The 18,503-nt window shown below is 33.2% G+C and overlaps 1 protein-coding gene across 3 annotated transcripts in view; it reads right to left on the bottom strand.

Annotated features, from left to right (window-relative positions):
• LOC108753839 (transmembrane and TPR repeat-containing protein CG4341) overlaps nucleotides 1-18,503 on the bottom strand; it is a 296,558-nt gene that overhangs the window by 127,097 nt on the left and 150,958 nt on the right. For all 3 annotated transcript variants that reach the window (XM_018495770.1, XM_018495772.1, XM_018495771.1), the window contains exons 2-3: nucleotides 9,597-9,837; nucleotides 4,159-4,455 (exon numbers count right to left, since the gene is read on the bottom strand). In XM_018495770.1, the coding sequence (XP_018351272.1) occupies nucleotides 4,159-4,455; nucleotides 9,597-9,837 (538 nt within the window). The remainder of the gene's footprint in view (nucleotides 1-4,158; nucleotides 4,456-9,596; nucleotides 9,838-18,503) is intronic.

Genomic DNA, 18,503 nt, shown 5'->3' with positions numbered 1-18,503 from the left:
TTAAATGTGATTCAGTATTGTTATTGATTTGACATTTTACGATCAAAGAAATAGATCACTTTTAATTAACGCGATACAAGTTACATTTCACATTTTTAATGACGAAATGTTTATATTCTAGACCTTTATATAAGCACAAATAACTTAATTATTAATTTAAAAGAAAAGAAAAACTAAGCAATTGTAATTTTATTTTAATATAAGTGTGACACACAACACGTACAGTCAAAAGGATCAAACACCGATTTTGGTGCTTAATGTCGTTTTTGTACAGTTCGCGGCAGAGCTCGCCATACAGAGATATCGCTCTGCGTTTAGTCTCGCCGTAGCTACATAAAAGGTTAACTCTGCAACAGCACACTTTTTTTCAGCACCTTAGAATAGTACACACGAGCCGTTTGTGTCCGACATCATTTTAAGATTCTTAAGGAATCATTTTTACAAATACGTTAATATTTATATTTTAAACAAACTATATACGAGTATACATATAAAAGTTGTGTTCATAACATCATAATGTAACTTTATATAAATAATCTTAAATACATAAAGTACTTATGTGAAAAAACTGAGACTTTTGTCATATTTTATGATACATTTCGATACATTTTATCAGAGAGCCGATTAAAAAAATATACTACTTAGACCCGGTTGCACCAACGTTATTTTGATTTCAAGCGAAACTTAAAACTCTCTCTATCTCGTTTTAAAACCGAAAAAAGACGGGGACAAAGTTTTAAGTCGCTTAAAATTAAAGTAACTTTGGTGCAACCGGACCTTATTAAAATAACTGATAATACTCTAATTGACTCTAATACATCCTTAAAATGATCGAAATATTCTATAAAAATTTATATCTATTCTTTTAGATTTCTAATTAATTATTCTATTATATTGGATTGGAAAACAAATTTGGAAAAATAAAAATTACGTAAATATACGAGAAATAAGAATTGTTAGAAATGATATGGACACGAATGACCCACGTGTGCCGTTGGAGGATTAATACTTTTATGCACAGATTAAGAATGATATAAATCAATTGATATAAAGAAAACACATAGTTACCTGTTTAAAAAATGATATATTTTCCAATACGCAACATATTTCTTTATAAAACTGCACGCTGTAAATGATATTTTTAAATGTCTGAAAAATTTCCGATAAAAAATCTTTTATTATTCCACATCTGCTATTTATTTCGAATTGATGTAAATCAATCTATGAAAGAATGTTCGTGTAATTTATACAATTTATAAAATGGCTTTTATTAAATTTAAACGTTGCTGTTAAAACTTTTATTTCTTAAAAAAAACGTTATCGCGCATTTAAATTCCAAATGTTTCAATAATCCAAGTACGTTCTCCCATTTGGATATATACTGGAATTAGCTTAGATTACCGAGGTTGCGCCATAATTGCCGTAATTCCATCACTTATCGTGGATTTTCTGTTCCGCGACGATATTGTTTTATCTCCGATAAAACGGCCAACGAAGCATCCAAAAGGAAACAAATGTCACAGAGCCGGATTTAACGTCCCGGCGATATTTCACGAGGAGATATCTAACCGGCTGTTCGATACTCTTGCTGAATCGATAATCTGAAAACCAGATTTTTCCAATTACTTCGCGATCGTTCCGGACAGTTCGATCGTAACTTAATAAATTTCCGCTTTCCGCTGTTCGCGCGCTTTCCGCGTCTATCCCGCTTCTAGTTCTCATCTGCCGAACGTCACGTCTCGTTTGTCTCTCCGGATTCCGATGCAGCTTCCGTTTCATGCATATTTCTGCGTGGTTGGACAAAGCGAGCAGTAATCGAGAAAGCGTAAGTATCATTGCTAACGTCGGTGATGTTTTCGTTTCCGAACGGCGAGGTATTTCTGTTTTAGATCTTGTTTTTGATACGAAAAAAGTCATTTGTACGAAAAAAGTCAGTCTTCTTTTAAAAATTATGTACTATAAAAAATTATAATTAAAAAATTACAAAGATCCATAAAAATTTATTAAAATTGCTATTCTCGACGTAAGAAACAATATACAATTTGAAACTTTTTAGGTGTTAAAAATCTCTCTTAGCACTTTAATCCTCTGTTGAAGCATATCATAATCAACTGCGGATTTTCATGATGGGAAACAGTGCAAACAATTTACACACGATGGAGAATATCTTGAGCAGGGCGTGAAACGAGAGAGGGCAGGGGGGAGGAGCCGTAGAGGGATGCTGTCGACGACGCGAACATGAGGATGAGAGAGAAATATAATAAGAAGAGAAATAGAAATGGAGGGAAAGGGAAGCAAACGGAAAGAACGAAAAAGCTGCGAGGCTCAGAGGCGCTCGGAAGGACGTCGGAAAATGCGAACGATCCTCTTGGCACCCCTCCAATCGCGGTTAGGATAGGGAAAGAGACGGGTGCACGTCATGCATCACGCGAGGCGTCCGGTGCATCCAGCGCATCCAGATGCACCGCGCGCAAAAGGAGATGGCGAACGAGGTTTTGGAGATTGCGAGGGGTAGAGGAGATAGGGTGTGAGTGACGACAGTAGGTGCCTAAACGCGGAGGCTGAAGAAAGGGTGGTTTACCGTGTGTGCATCAGTTTGCTGTCTTCGCCAGAATGCAGACAAGATGCAGCGCATTGCAACGGCACTGCGTTATCGGTTACACGCTTCCCCGAATCCGTACGTGCGCACGCGGGTTCTGCCTGTCTTCCGCCTTGTTTCCCTGTCGAAACTTTCACGCTTCACGAAACAAGACGCGCGGATAAACGACAACGCGGTGTTCTCGCGCGTGGCAATCGCGGAAATCGTGCGGCGCGTCGGCAAACTGATATCGATTCGCGAAATCTTGTTCCAGTATTGTTTTATCAAAGCGAAGACATCAAGTTTCCGGTCTCGTGTAGCTAAAGATATCTTTATCAATACTACATTTTCTGACTTTTAACTTCGCGTACTTATACTTCATATCTTATATGTGCAATTATGTATTATGAGTGTTTACATTATATAATTATCACTTATCGGGCGAGCAAAGAATATATATAAAACTTTCTTGATATTTTATTTTAATACATCAGTACGTTAACGTAAATTTTTCAACTGTGCAGATTATGGCCATACTAATATGCGAGACTATATACTCGTATATTAGTATGGCGATAATCTGTGGAAAATTTACGTTGACATATCAAGTTTTCACATTTCACCAAACAATTATTGTGTTAATTTTACGCAAGACGAATATATTAAAAAATAACAAATAATATGTAACACTTTGATGCAATTTGGAAACAAATTGTGTGGGGGAGCATATTTCTTCAATAAAGTTAACATTTATAATATGTTAAATTAACATGTACATTTTATTCATTTATTTTAGAATTTACATTTCAAAACTATATTATTTTTATGTTATGTGTACATTATGTATCGCAAAATGAAAATAATGTAACTTTAAAACGTAAATTTCAAATTAAATGAATAAAATGTACATGTTAATTTAACATATTATAAATGAAATATATTATATGTAAAATTTGCATTTAAAACTACATTATATTTTATGTTACTTATAAATAGAACCCGGATTATTCGTCGGCCTATTCGAGTTGATCGTAGCTCGTTCCTCACGATTCTCCCCACTGCACTGCCACTCGCCCGAAGCTATGGCGAGCGATGGAGCGATGCGCCAATAGCGCCATGGCGCGGGCGGTGGAGGATGAGGTGTAGTGGGGAGAGCTAGCTACGGTTGACTTGATCTCAGAACTTTAATCCGAATCTCTACCTATAACTTGTGTCATTTTAGCACTAATAAGAAATTTTGAATATTAATTTAATACAAACTGTTCAAATAACACAATGACATTATGTCAACACTCAGAAATATGTTAAAAATTCAACACAAAAATTTTAACTAGAACTGATTTTAACATAAGTATAACAAAATGGTTTTACTGTCTGCGATTGTATATGTCTCAAAATATGAATATTAAAAAGATTCAAAAAAAGAGAACAAAATTTTGAACTTTTTCTAGAGACAATTTTATATTTAAAATTAACCTTAAATTATTTTTATTTCTTGCCCTAAATATAACTAATTTGACATTTATAATACTCGATACTGATATATAAAATAATAAACTAGATAATATCACGCTACTTACCTTTCGACTTGGCTCGCCACGACAGATCTCCCACAGAAGGCAGAGAGCCAAGGACGATATGCCCGTTTCCTTGGCAAGGGTGGCCAACGTCGACGACACTAGAGCCAGCAGCAAAGGAAACGACGGTCTCGTGCGATTACAATGGGCTGAATACGTCAGGAAAGATGTCAAGGTCAGGAAACAGGCAAGAAGGTCGGCACGTCCGACTATACCAGCCACAGCTTCACTGTGAATGGGATGGACCGCAAACAGGAAACCTGTGATCGCGTGCGCGAGATTGCTCCTTCCTGGTAGAACCTGCGGAGTGTAATTGCGGATATCTAGTAAGGTACACATGTAAACGTCTCGCGTGGCGATCCTTCGAGTGACGGGAGTGGGGCAAATTAACTCCAACGTTAATTGACTCTACTACTCCGCCGTGAGGATTGCTTGATCCGAGTTTCGATTTAATTGCCTATTGGACAAATGTCCAATAATGCTAATGGCTGACAATGATAACGATAATAATAATGTCTGTTCAAAATTTGATTCTTATAACACTCCGACTTCTCTAAAACTTGTAAGATTTTTATGAAGAATGTTGTAATATTAGCTACAATTTATTTTGTTGTTGTAATAAATAATTAACATGAATTAATGTTTCAAAGAACTTTGCCTGTTTTCATATTGATTTTGGTAACTAAACTTATGCAATTTGCAATATACAATTACGCCAATTACGTACCATTTTTAAAAAGCAATTATCTCTTCTTTTTATATCAATTCATTTATTTCATTACCCAGCAAACACGATAGAGATAGTAAGCCTTAAGCCTTAAGAAATTGATCAATTATAATCGAAAGTGAAAAGAATAATCGATAATATTGACTGATTGGACTTAAATTTTGGCGACTTTTATTTATTAGATATTGTTGCTAACATGTTCTTCAAGAGTTCTGTGTAAATTTAAAGTCTTCATATGCATTTATATTGGAGCAATGGTAATTAAAAAACGCTATTCCATATTCCTTGCTCTTACTCTAAATTTCTTTAATAAAATTATTATTCATAACATATTAAATTAACGTATCTTACATTCATATATAATCTATTTATTATTTATTTCTTAGAATTTAGGTTTTAGAAAAAATTATATCTATACACACACACACACACACACACACATACGCGCGCGCGCGCGTGTTATTTATTTATTTATTCATAAATTGTGTTATTTTAATACCGAGAAATATTGAATATCAATTTAACACAAAATATTCAAATAACTCAATCACATTATATTAAATTAACACTCAAATTAAAAATTAACTAAAAAATTTTGTCAAAGATCGATTTGAACACAAAAAATAACACAAATGCAAAATGTTCATTGTGTGACAATGACAATCACATTTATTCATAATAAAAGAGAGAATCGGAAAATATGGATAAATATTTGGATCAAAATTTGAAAAGAAAAGAAATATCAAATATATATAAGGATATAGAGGAATACAATTCGCAGTTTTATTCACGACATTTGGTAATCGTCGGTAGCAGCCATTGACGAGGGTTATTCGAAAATTATACGATTCAATGCACATTTGCAATAAGGGAGATAGGGGGATACGGTGGGACGAACGGAATTTCGAGCAGGGAAATTGTATAAATGTCGTATATTTTTTCAACGCGCCAACAGAAAATCGAAGGTGGCGACGAAATGGCTCAGAAGGAAAACCGATCGGAATCGAGACCAAGGAAATATCTCGCGGCGAAGCGTCTTACCGGAGATATTAACAGCATGCATAACTCAAAACGCTGTTCTCGAAGTACGAGAAGTACTTTCATTAATACACTTAGACGCAGTTAATTAGCGCGACAGTTTCATTACACGAGAAAGTGCTGTGTGTATTAAATTAACGCGGTTCCTCGTACTTGCCATTTCCTCACGCTCATAATAACGCGCTAAAACGATTTGAGTTGCTAATGAACTTATAAAACGGTACGCAACTTGGATATTATTGCTTATTTTCATGATTCCAAGAAATGTGTTAAGTACCTGTATTATCCAATCACGTATCAGTAGGTACTTGACCACATATAACGTTCATTCTTAACTGAGGGAATTATTCCGCGTGAAATAATACAATCTATTTAATAAAATTGGTATTACCAACTATTATTACCATAGTCGAAATATGATAATAAGGAAGCGCTTTCTGTGCTTTTGATATATATACCAGCGATATGAAATGTGACAGTAATTACGAAATTCAACACGTTCGCAAAAAGACAAATTCACGTGAGACAAATTGGAAAATCACGCTAACAATTTACCACATTGCAAAGCAAATACTTGTAAAAATATTGCTCGTCAATCTGAATATCAAATATTACATCGATATCATTGTCAAATACATCAATTGGAACAAAAGTCAGTACTCTTAAAGCATGTAATATTTAAAAAAGTTAAAAAATGACAAAAAACGATTTTTTAAATATTGTAATAATTTTATTAATTTAAAATTTAGAAAATAATTCTTTTAAAATTTTTGTTGAATATAAATTGTAGATATTTTTAAAACATGTATTTAAAAAAAAGACTTTTTAGTATCTACTTTTGTTTGTGAGATATCATGGCAAAATTAAAAAAGTAAGTAGTCGATGTAAGTTGATCTTAAATAATATATGAGCGATGTTTTAGCCGTTTCACTTTTGCATGAGAAAATACTGTCTGCTAATGTGAGTATTCTAACTTTTACTACACACAATTGGGTTATTCATGCCCTGCGAATTTCTTTTCTTTAAAATACTAAAAGCATATAGCTGAATAATGATCTCTATCCTTTGCTTTTTCTCTTAATCACACATCTTTATAGATACTTTATGATGATATTAAAATATATAATATAAATATGATAATCAATAACAACACAAGAAAATATATATATTTTTTATTACTCTGAACCAGACAAGGTGTCTCCAAAGTAGCGCAAAAGTCTTCCACTTTCGACTTATTAACTATATCATATACCAATAATACTAAGCGCTTATTGGATTACAGGCCACTAAGTTCAAAATGGCAGTCGAAATAGCCAATAGGAAAGTTATCGGCATTTCGGCTCAGATAAAAGGATTGCACTACTTTGGTATATTTAGAACCTTAGCACGTCTAATAGTAAGACCGATATTTTTCCAATTCAATCAAAAGTAGGTTCTCTTTGACCACGCCATCTTTCATGCATACCTATTAGCTAACTTTATGCCAAATATGAATATTCTACGTACATTTGAAAGAATATGAGCACTCTCTGCAGTGTATGGATTTGTTCGAATTTATGCTTTAAATTCACATAGTATTATTAAGCGCTTAAAATTCAGCTTGACTATTAAAGGCTTTCTTTCCCTTCTTGTTATATTTTCACATATAATTAAATTGACTTAAATTAGTACATTTTAATTGAACTTGGCATAATTTATTGCACATATAATTAAATTGTTCTTTGCATAACTCCTTAACGCGCCATTAAAATATGTCAAAGTTAAATACTCGCCAAGTTAAACACAGTAATCGAAAGAGGTGATGTAAAATTAAAGTCTCATTAGAATGATAGAACCTTGTTGCGGCTCTTTTGACTCTCCGATGTATGCGGAAGTTGTTATTTGAGATGTTCGCGTACAGTTACGCCGAATCGCCATTACACTTCCCTTTCATGACCGCGCCCTATCGCCCTTTTCGGAATAAGAGGAATTCCAAGCTAACTAAAACGAAGTGACGTCGTAAAATTAAAACCGTGCAGCAGGCTTATGTAAAGTTAAGCGGGTTCTCCCTCGTTATTTGAATTCTGCCTTCGACGATCCTCTAAAGATGTGCTCCCACGCAGATAAAATAAGGATTTCAGCGGCTTTATTTCGCATATAAAACGAACCTATGATTACTTAATAATTAGATGGATTCATAATGCGACTTTTACTGCGAAGCGAATTGCGTTCCTCTTAATCTCCCCCGATTAAATCGTGCAAATTAGCGTCGTGCAATAAAGTACAATTGATGGTAGAAGAATTAAGTCTACCCATAGTAAATGTCTAAATCTTGATTAATTGTCGGTATTGCTTTCTTAAATGGTAAATAACAAGGACAATTTATACGAAATAAAGCAAAAGTGATGTAGAGATAAAATTAATTAGCAATTAACTTTGGTTGAGTATTGACGAATTCTAAATGGATTTCAAACTATACATCAATCTTTCATGATATTCTTATACAATATTAATTCTGCGAAGCTGACGTCAAAGTCTGTAATACCGTTACCGATACCGGAGACCTATTCAATTTTTGATTAAAAGGCACTAATTAATTTGAAGAGATCAAAATGACATAAAATAAAAAATTATGAATACTAAATTTATTTTAATAATAATAATTAAAATTTGCAGATGTGAAGAATATAATTGATCCAACAGACCCATTGGCAGCTCTGATGAATTAAAAGAGGAATACAATATATTTCAGCATCGGAGGAATTTTTAGGATTTTATTTCTTTTTATAACCACACTACCAGTACATCACTAGATATATCACTGAATATTATCATATCTATGTGATATGCGTTCTACAGGTGTCATCATTATTTAGTTTATTTTTATCATCTTAGCGTAAATACATATTCTCTAAAAGCAAATCAGTGACTTCAGTGCCACACTTATAACGTAATGATTAGGAAATATTTATTGTTTTTTGATAATAATACGCTCTTCACTTTTAGGGATTAGGATTCTCTACAAGTGAATCTGCAGAAAATCGTAATCTCTAAAAGTAAATATTCGTTGATGATATATCAGTGTATTGATTCTAAGTGTAGCACGGAAGTCAGCACACTGATTTAGTTTAGTGCTGATTCTACAATGAGTCGATAGTCGGAAGTCTCAGTCTTAATCAGTGAAGTTGTCTAATCAGCGTTAGTCGTACAAGTTGGCTATTGGTCAACTTCAACGATAAAACTTACGACTACCGGCTCATTATTGTAGAATCAGCATTAGAGAGTATGCTATTTGTTACGCATGTTACGATACTATCATTTTTTTATCAATTTTCTATCCTGGCTGAAGTATATATAATATTTTCCAGAATAAAAGTTTTTTCACAAGTTTAAGATGTTAGCATCTTAAATCGACAATAACTTTAATTTACAAAATTATTATTTCATATAGTTGATTATATTATAGGTTTGAAAATAATCGACGCGCAGTCATATATCTAAAATAAATGTATTTAAAATACATATAGAAATATTATTCCAACATCTAATTTTAATCATGGCTGGCGCTTCTCATACAATTATTATATATCATTTTGAAGTCATGAAATCTTTTTTATTACGTGATGTAATCGTCGTATAATTTGTTTATTTTGCCTCGCGAGATAATATCTTAGAGATTGCGGAAGCAAACACTTACCTTTCTGGCGACCTTGACCACGAGAACGGTACAGGCGGCGTGTAATGCCACGTTCACCAGATGGTAGCCCCAGGGTTCGAGACCACCTAGAAAATGGTTTAGACGAAAGGTGGCTACACAGAGCGGTCGATAGCTGCCATGTGAGCCACGTTCCGTCAGCGGTGTTCCCCAGAAGTCATTCTCGAATAATCGGTACCAAGGTGTGCTCGCCAGCAGGTCGGGATTTGTCAGGATGGCTCTTCTACAGCAAAAAAGTGATAATCTAGATTATATATTAATATTTTGGAAAATTGTATGTATTGTATAAAAAGTTGTATATATAAACACACATATACGATAGAAATAAATTTTTTTTATATCAGGGAAGAGTTACTTTTCCGTTATTTTTATAGTGTGTTACTTTTTATAATAATTTGATAATGATGTCGTAATTTTGTATGACTATAACGATGATTAACTAAATCACTTTTATATGTATATTACACTAGTCCGCTAATTTTCACTCTTTATTTTTTATCATTATTTAAAAAATAACGATTCGTTATTTTTTTTTATTACATTTTTATAATGTTACAATAAAATATTAGATTAAAAAATGACATTATTTAATAATAAATATTAATTGTAACAATTAATATTGAAACTTGAAATTCTGAACTTTCTATATAGCGAGCGTGTATTTAAATATATGTTATATTTATTTAATAAGCTTCTGTAATTTTTTATTGTTTTTGTTTTTTAATGTATGCTTATCTTTAGAAATTTAGATTGCATCTACAAACACGCGAAGTTATTAAAAATTTGTATTAAACATTGTTTTTATAAACAATATCGTTATTGAGAAAATGTGTTCTAATAAAATAATGTATTCTATTGAATAGAATAAAAATAACATTATCCGGCAAATTTAAACTTTTTTTTAGATCACGAATAGGAGTTTATGATCAATTAGTGAGTCACAGACTTACAGATTTTTTGTTGCTGAATTTTTTGTTACGAATCCGTAAATAAATTAAATTGCTTTATTACGTCACATTTTTAAGAAAATTGAACTTAAAATTGTCGAAAATTGCATTTCTTGATACATTTGAATTAAATTATTTCAGAAACGTAACACGATAGAGCAATTTTATTTACGGATTCATTTTCAGCAACAAAAAATCTATAAGAGTAACCTATCTTATTGGCTGTTTTATGCAAAAAGAAACAGTCATTATGAAAAGAAGGAAACTTAAATTCATAGATAAATATTTATAACTCTTTGAGGATCGCTCATGTAATTTTAATAATCACTTGTCGTTTTTTTTCTGTAACAAATGGAAAAATAATTTATGTGAACTTTTTCACAGTAGAATCCAATAGTGCTATTATTTTCATTCAAACTAAATTTTTATTAATTTGTTTAAACAATAATTATTAAATAAATTATATGTGATAATTTCGATTTCAGATTCATAATCAACGATCTCACAAACCATTACGTGCAGGTGATTTAAATTGTCTTCAAAGGATTATATTTATCTACGGATTTAAGTTCCTTTCTTCTCATTGTAACTGTTGCTTCTTGTATAATGCAATCAATAAAAGCAGGTGACACTTAGGCAATTTTGAAGATGCGTAAATAAAATTGTTTATCACGTTACATTACTGAGATATTTTAACTCAGAAGTACAAAAAAATGCTATTTTCGATACTTTAATTTTAATTTTCTCAAAAACATGAGTAATTTCAGTACGGATTCATTTTCAGTGATAAAGAATCTAAACTTTTTCATGGGTCTCGTTCATAATTCGTTCATAAAATCCGTGTCGAACAGTATAAATAGGGATTAAAGTAACGATAAAAATAACAGCTCAATTCAATACTGTTACTGTAAAAATATAATGATGTTATATTTACAACAGAAGAAAATAATAACAACGGTGTTACAAGTAACGCATTACTTCCCATCCCTGACTATAGATTATAATTTATTAAAATATAATTTAAATAATGAAATTATTAATTTATAATAAATCCTAATGATAATTAAATGTGCTTTAATATTAAATAATAGTGCAATGATGAAAATTCACATAACTCGATCGAATTTCCATTTGAATTTGTACAAATTATAATCAGGTTTGCGCTGAAAAAGTAAAACTAGTTATGGAAATAGTAAAAAGTGGCAAAATTGTTTTTTTTTCTAGCACGTCGCAATTTGCTTGTAACTTAATCAGTGTATTGTAATAATGTAATCTGTATTAGGTTACCAGTATGCAAGCCGCGTTAAAAATTGTGAGATAGGTATTATTATACCTAATGCAATTCGACCCGCGGTCAAAATAAAATAAGCTATTTCTCTCTCAATTTGCCTATTTTCTCGCCATGCCGTGTAATTTAATACTTGCAACAATTCGGTCAGTTCATCGCGTTAACCGCATCAACCGAAGTTCTCGGGCCAAATGCCAGCGACAAATCATTGGGGTGGCATTTAATAAACCATTTTTATCTCGCATCCATGAATTAATTACTTGGGCCGCGAACACACCATCTCATGTATGCATGTATTAGTTGGCAGAAACAATTTTTGTGCTCGTTATTGATCGGTCGTTTCCTATCACCGTGTAAATCAGTGCATCGACGTATTCAGACCTCATTCGAGTGTTTTGCGTTCGGGGAATAAAATTGAAAATTAATAAAGTATATTACTTGTTTGACGGAATATTTAATAAAATAGCTATTACGTCAGATAACATTTTAATATAAACCGTTACTTCTACCCTAAATAGGATAAAAAAAATTAAAAAAAATAATACTGAAATAATATTTAAAGCACGTATAGTAAGTAAACTAATGAACATTTTTTAATTATATATATATATATTAATGCGTTCTATAAATTATTTCTAAAAATCAAGTAACAGTAGAAAAGTAAAATTCTTGAATATGTTAGGTTATTAAATCTTAATGTTTGGACTTGTTTCACGAAATAAGTGCATGAAAAGAACAATTTTGCTGAAACATCTAAAAATTTAGCTAGATATATTATATTGTATATACAGATCTAAAAATAATATTTTTAGACTATTAAAATTATTATGTAGAAAGCCGAAATAAACAAGCAGTGTTGCAAAAACTTTTTACATTTTAACAATTAGCTTAAACATCATACATAGATCGTGTTTCAATGTACACTGCCAATGCTGAAAATCTATAATATACGTAACGTGAATTATAGATTTTCAGTGTATATCGAAACACAGTCATAATTATTTTAATGATCTAACTGTAACAAAGTTATTTTCAGATTTGTGTCTAGTTACATTTTCATATACCTGAGTAAAGCTATTTTTGTCGTGTAATCGAGGGTCAACAACAATGCAGTTAGTTAAAATTGCCGTTTATATAAAGTACTCGTTATTATCACCTACTTCGTCGACGAAGCAATCGTACGTGAAGATCGTTTACACAGGTCGTCGTGTGCTAGGCTACCTACCTACCTACCTACCTACGAAAAGTTAGGACGACGATAGTGTTGCAGTGAAACGGCCTTATCGCCTGGCCTTATATCGCCGGCTACACACTTACGTGTACATATATTTCCACGTGTAAGAACTGCAAAGTGTATTTCGAGCACTTCATGAGTCTAACAATCGTTGGTCGTTCTCGGAGAAGGTGATGGAACGACAACGACGCACACGAGAATCGCAATAATGTCTAGTGTAAATTTTGTTTTTTCATTACGGCTCTAAATGCAGAAACTATCGGTGGAGTATTTCGGGATTATTTATTAATTTAAAAACTCTCATTTCTCATTTATGGTTCTCATGCTATCGTATTGAATAAGTATGGATTTGTTATATGACTTGCGCATAGCAGCTTGAACGAGAAAAGAAGAGAGAGAGAGAGAGAGAGAGAGAGAGAGAGAGAGAGAGAGAGAGAGAGAGAGAGAGGAATAATTTCAGTGAAACGTGCGCACGTAAAAGCAATTTGTTCGAAAGTAGTAATACAAAGTACATACTCTAATATTTTTAATCATGCTTTACGTATAAATGTTAAATGAGAATAGGAGCCGTTTATCGAAGTGATTATTCAAGAAGTTGCAACTTTTCACGGGAATATATATTTTACAATGAGAAGATATATTTTATTGATAACAAATATTGAATCGGTGGCAGTTATTGAGTGCTTTATAAGGCGAGTATAATGTAAACTGTTACCTTTTCTAGATTACATTTTCAATTATCGTATCGCCGTAAATAAAGAATGTGAAAAAATAACGCAACGCGAAGAGATATTGAAATAAAAGTGGCTTCTACACAAATATTGTGATAATTTTATATCATAGAGCTGAAATATCTTTTTTAAATGCGATCTCTCTCTCTCTCTCTCTATCTCTCTCTCTTCCTCTCCCTCTCTTCCTTTTTCTCTCTTTCCAAGATTAATTTGTCGACTCAAGTTAAAATCGTGAAAGATGATACGCAAAGAAAACCTACAATTACGATCGCGCTTTTATGTTGAAGAGTCTTTTTTTTGCCTTTGTGAAAGAACATAATTGAACCCTTACGCGGCTAAATCTGTTTCTTCCCGCAAAGAAAGGAAGGAGATTATCATAAGGACGATGCACAAGTATCACTTTCGCGAGATGAATAAAGCTAAACGATAACGTTTTACGCAGCAAGTCTATTATATTTATACTTTAAAGTCGCGTCGGAGGAAACACTTTTGTTATTTTATTTCAACTACCTCTTGGCGTTTCGTTTCACTTGTATTTCGCAAAATTATGCACTTGACACGTTCAATCCGTTATTTTCGCCATCACTTCGTCCAATTAACGCGGTCCTGTTGAACGCGCTGTAAAAAGATTTGTAAGAAACACGCCATCGCTCGTTACGGCTCGTCGAACTTTTTCTTCCTCGAATCGCATAGACGATCCCTCGCCTCGGGCGAGGAGGCGTTCTAATCGGCGACCGATCAATATTCATGGGTATCGATGAACTCGATGTTTCGGTTCGTCTCCGGATCCCTATACCAAAGGCTACACTGTAAAATTGCGTCGTCGAGTTAGCCTCGTCAATTTTGCGTCGCGTAATTTTTAGCATCAGTTTAATGAGCAGCGCATTTTTTAATACTATTCTTTTGGCTTAAAGTAATATTTAGATTATATTTTTAACTTGTACTACGAAGTACAGTTTTTGATTTAATAAGTTTCTTCTGACAGCTTCTCTAGAAGATACCGACTGTATTTTATACATTTTGTATGAAGAACATTCTTAAATATATAACATCAGTTTTCCATCGAAATATTTAATTATTATTTCAGATAAATCTAAGCGAATTTCTTTTTCTTGTAAATTGTTTATTAAAAATTCTTTTTCTTTAAATCTGCAGCGCAAACGTTTTTTAATTTGCAATTTTAAAATCAGTATGATATTAATAATATTAAAATAGTTCATAAACAACTAAACAAATTTACATAGAAATATTACGTCATGAATTTAGATGTCATATCCTGTATTGCTATTTCACTTGTAAAGAATTCATTTGAATTTTGCTATAATATTTATTCGCAATCAGAGACAGTATAATCAACAAAATTACGTCAAATTATCGAAGCGCGATGTAACGGGGTTTAATGAATACAAATTATCGAAATAGAGTTTCTAATTATCGCAAGTAAATTACTTGAATTTAAATATTTAAGCGTTATGGCTCACAGATACCTATATATTTAAAAGCACATATTCCCTTTATTAATCCGCGAGTAAATTTCGCGCCGGGTTCGCACGGAAATCTCCACAGAATTCGGGATGTCGCATAAAACGAGTGACACCAAATTACTTTCTTGTTAGTCGCTTCTGCACAATTCCCGCCGTTTCCCCGAATAATTTGTTATGCCGGAATGAGTTTGTCCGTAAAGCTGTGCCCGTCCTCGGGCGCGAGTAATCGAGATTGCGCGTCCTCTCGATGCTTTTTCGCTCGCGGAGCTTTCGGCCTCCATTCGTTCGCCGGCACCGGCTGGCTTGTGTGTAATGAAAATTTGTAAAATCTCCCGACGTGAAACACGAACGACGCCCGGGACGAAAGGGGAGGAGGACCATCAATTAATCCCCATTCATGCCGATTGCAGCATTCTGAAAATTCACGTCGAATTCGCCTCGTTTAGGAGTTATTTTTCTGACGCGGCGCGCCCTCTTTTCGCTTTGCCTCAACCAAGGGCCGACCAAGTAAGTCGCTCCTCTCCACCTACACGCCCCTGCAATTAAATTCATGCAGATAATCTGCGGATTCTTGAATTTTGATGTGACAGCCTGATAAGTGACACACACAGCGAATGGATATGAAACAGAAATTTTCGGAAACTCACACATATTAAAAAGAAAAGAAAAAGATGAGAGGATATTTATACAATGTAGTGTAATTTATCATTTATCCGATTTATCATTTGTCTGATATAATAATCCTCGAATTTATAATAACAAAAAGTATATTAAATATATATCGCTTCTTTACCTCAAAAATAATATAACTTAAAAAAATTAAATTTCCCACACTGAAAGAAAAAATTGGCTGAATATGATATAGCATTTTTAATTGGTTGTAGCAACCAATTAAAAATGCCACGCCATATTTTATCATCTAATTTGCTGTAGTAGCCAATCTTTTCTTTTAGTGCAGAAAAAGAAAAAAAATTTTTTTTAACTTGGTAATTATTAATTAATCTGCAAAAAATATATTTTTGACACGATCAAAAGTCATTTATGTCATTTTCCTTTTACAACCCTTAAAATCATTCTTTTTTAACTATAATTGATGATATTTTTTTATCGACGATTTTAACAAAATTTAGTTCACTTTGACATGAAAATTGTTGTGTTTAACTCGTGTATTTAATACGATATTAACTCGAAAATTACGTTTTTTTTTAAATTACTTCATTTCTGAAGTGAAGGAGCGATATCTTTCCAAAAATTCAAAAATTTTGTTTCTACTATTTCGCCCATTCGCTACAACCAAGGTTGTAGGAAAGTTATTTTATAAGTTACTTATAAGTTACTTTTTAGATTACCTTATGTGTTTGTTATAGAAATTGAGTACAAAAAGTAATACAAAGAATTAGAGCAAATGATAAATAAAATATACTCGTAATGTAAAAAATAAAATATTCGAACGTATTGTACACGATTTCTGTAATAAAAACTAACTTATAAGTAAAATAACTTTCCCTGTATAACACACACACACACACACACACACACACACACACACACACATTCACACACACAATGACATAACTCAAAAATAGACACTTTTAAGTTTTGCTTAGAGAAAAAAACAGAAGGGTAAAAAAAAAGAAAAGTATATACTTTAAAAGAAATTTTTTTATTTTTCCATAATCAGTTATTACATTAAATTACATTGTATTTTAAAATTACTATTACAAAATTTTAATGATTTAAAATATTAAAACTCATTTTTGAAAATCTTTTTGGAGTATCATCAACATGCATTATCTTTTATTTGACTATTATTCTTAAGTTTTTATTTTTATAAGATTCGCGAGATAACATGGTAAAGTTAATCATCGTGTGTCTGAGCAAAATAAAAAAAAATCAAAATTCAATCTCGATAATGAACACCGCGGTCGCGCGAGACAGAATGACGCGTGTGTAGATTCGCGAGATACGTTCAACGGTTTAGAGATCGATCACTCTATTGTCACGGCGAGTTCGTATGCGGTCGATTTCAACGGGAAGAAGATATTCTCGTAGCAGAAAATACTAGAAATTATTTTCCTCAAGTCCCCGAGAAATACATATATAAAGATATCGTATAAACGAAAGTATAACAGAATGCGGACATGTAACAGAATATTCGTAGAAAGTTGTGTACAACAATTCACACTGGTGCGCGTGATGTTAATGAAGCTCGTCTCGGGCGCACGAAACGATACAATGTTTTCTGTCATGAAGTTAACTTTTGCGCGAAACACGTGATTCGAGTATCCGCTTCTCTTTACACTCTGTACACGTCGGAGTCTATTTTTTTTTTTTATACTCGTGCATTTTCCGCAGACAGAATTTAAACCGCAAATTATTGTTATATTCCCGTCAAGAATAGTGAGGTAAATAATTATAAGACTCGACACTGACATTGCTCGCTTTTACATGAGAGACGTTCAAAAACCAGCCACATTATGCTGACACAGGCGAGTTTTACGGACCGAATAGCTACGCTTTACGGAAAAAAGAAATGGAAAAGGGAAACGATCTTCTTTCTAAAAGGCAGAAAATGTCACCGAAATGTCTCGTCCTGATAATCTCTGAAAAAAAAACGACGCCACGTCATAGCGTGTTCTCCACGTGTCGCGTATGACAAATGTAAACGTTCGCGGGTCGACGAAGCTATTAGGGAGGAGGTGTATTCTTGTTGACGCACGTATACGCACGTATACATCCAGACACACATCTACATGCAAATATATACACATCTGCGCATTTATGACAACGTGCGCGTGACGTTAATGAAGCTCGTCCTCATGGGACCCGCGAAGAAATGGTGCGACGTCACGTAAATGGATTTGGAAGCGGGGATAGGTATATGTATGTAGCTTACGTTCTTTTCAGCTCTTTCGTCTTCCCATCCCTGCAGACGCGTCACTTAATACTCGCCCGACCCCTTTAAGCCTCATCGACTTACGTAAGACGACGCCGATTCAATTTTCTATCCTCCTTCTCATGGAGGGTGCGAGCCGAATCGGAAAGCGCTTAACGACCGCGCGGTCAAATTAGAATTATTGGGCACCCTCTTCTTCTTCTTCTCTTCTCTCAAGCGCGCAGAAATGAATTAATAAATTACGGGGCAGGTGCTTCTTCCCCTCTTCCTCAACTCCCTCCTCCCTCTCTCTCTCTTTCTCTCTTTCTT

The sequence above is a fragment of the Trachymyrmex septentrionalis genome, unplaced genomic scaffold, assembly GCF_001594115.1.
Source record: "Trachymyrmex septentrionalis isolate Tsep2-gDNA-1 unplaced genomic scaffold, Tsep1.0 scaffold72, whole genome shotgun sequence".
NCBI classification, from domain to species: domain Eukaryota; kingdom Metazoa; phylum Arthropoda; class Insecta; order Hymenoptera; family Formicidae; genus Trachymyrmex; species Trachymyrmex septentrionalis.
Note: the sequence above shows the minus strand (reverse complement) of the source record. Positions and strands in the feature narration are given on the sequence as shown.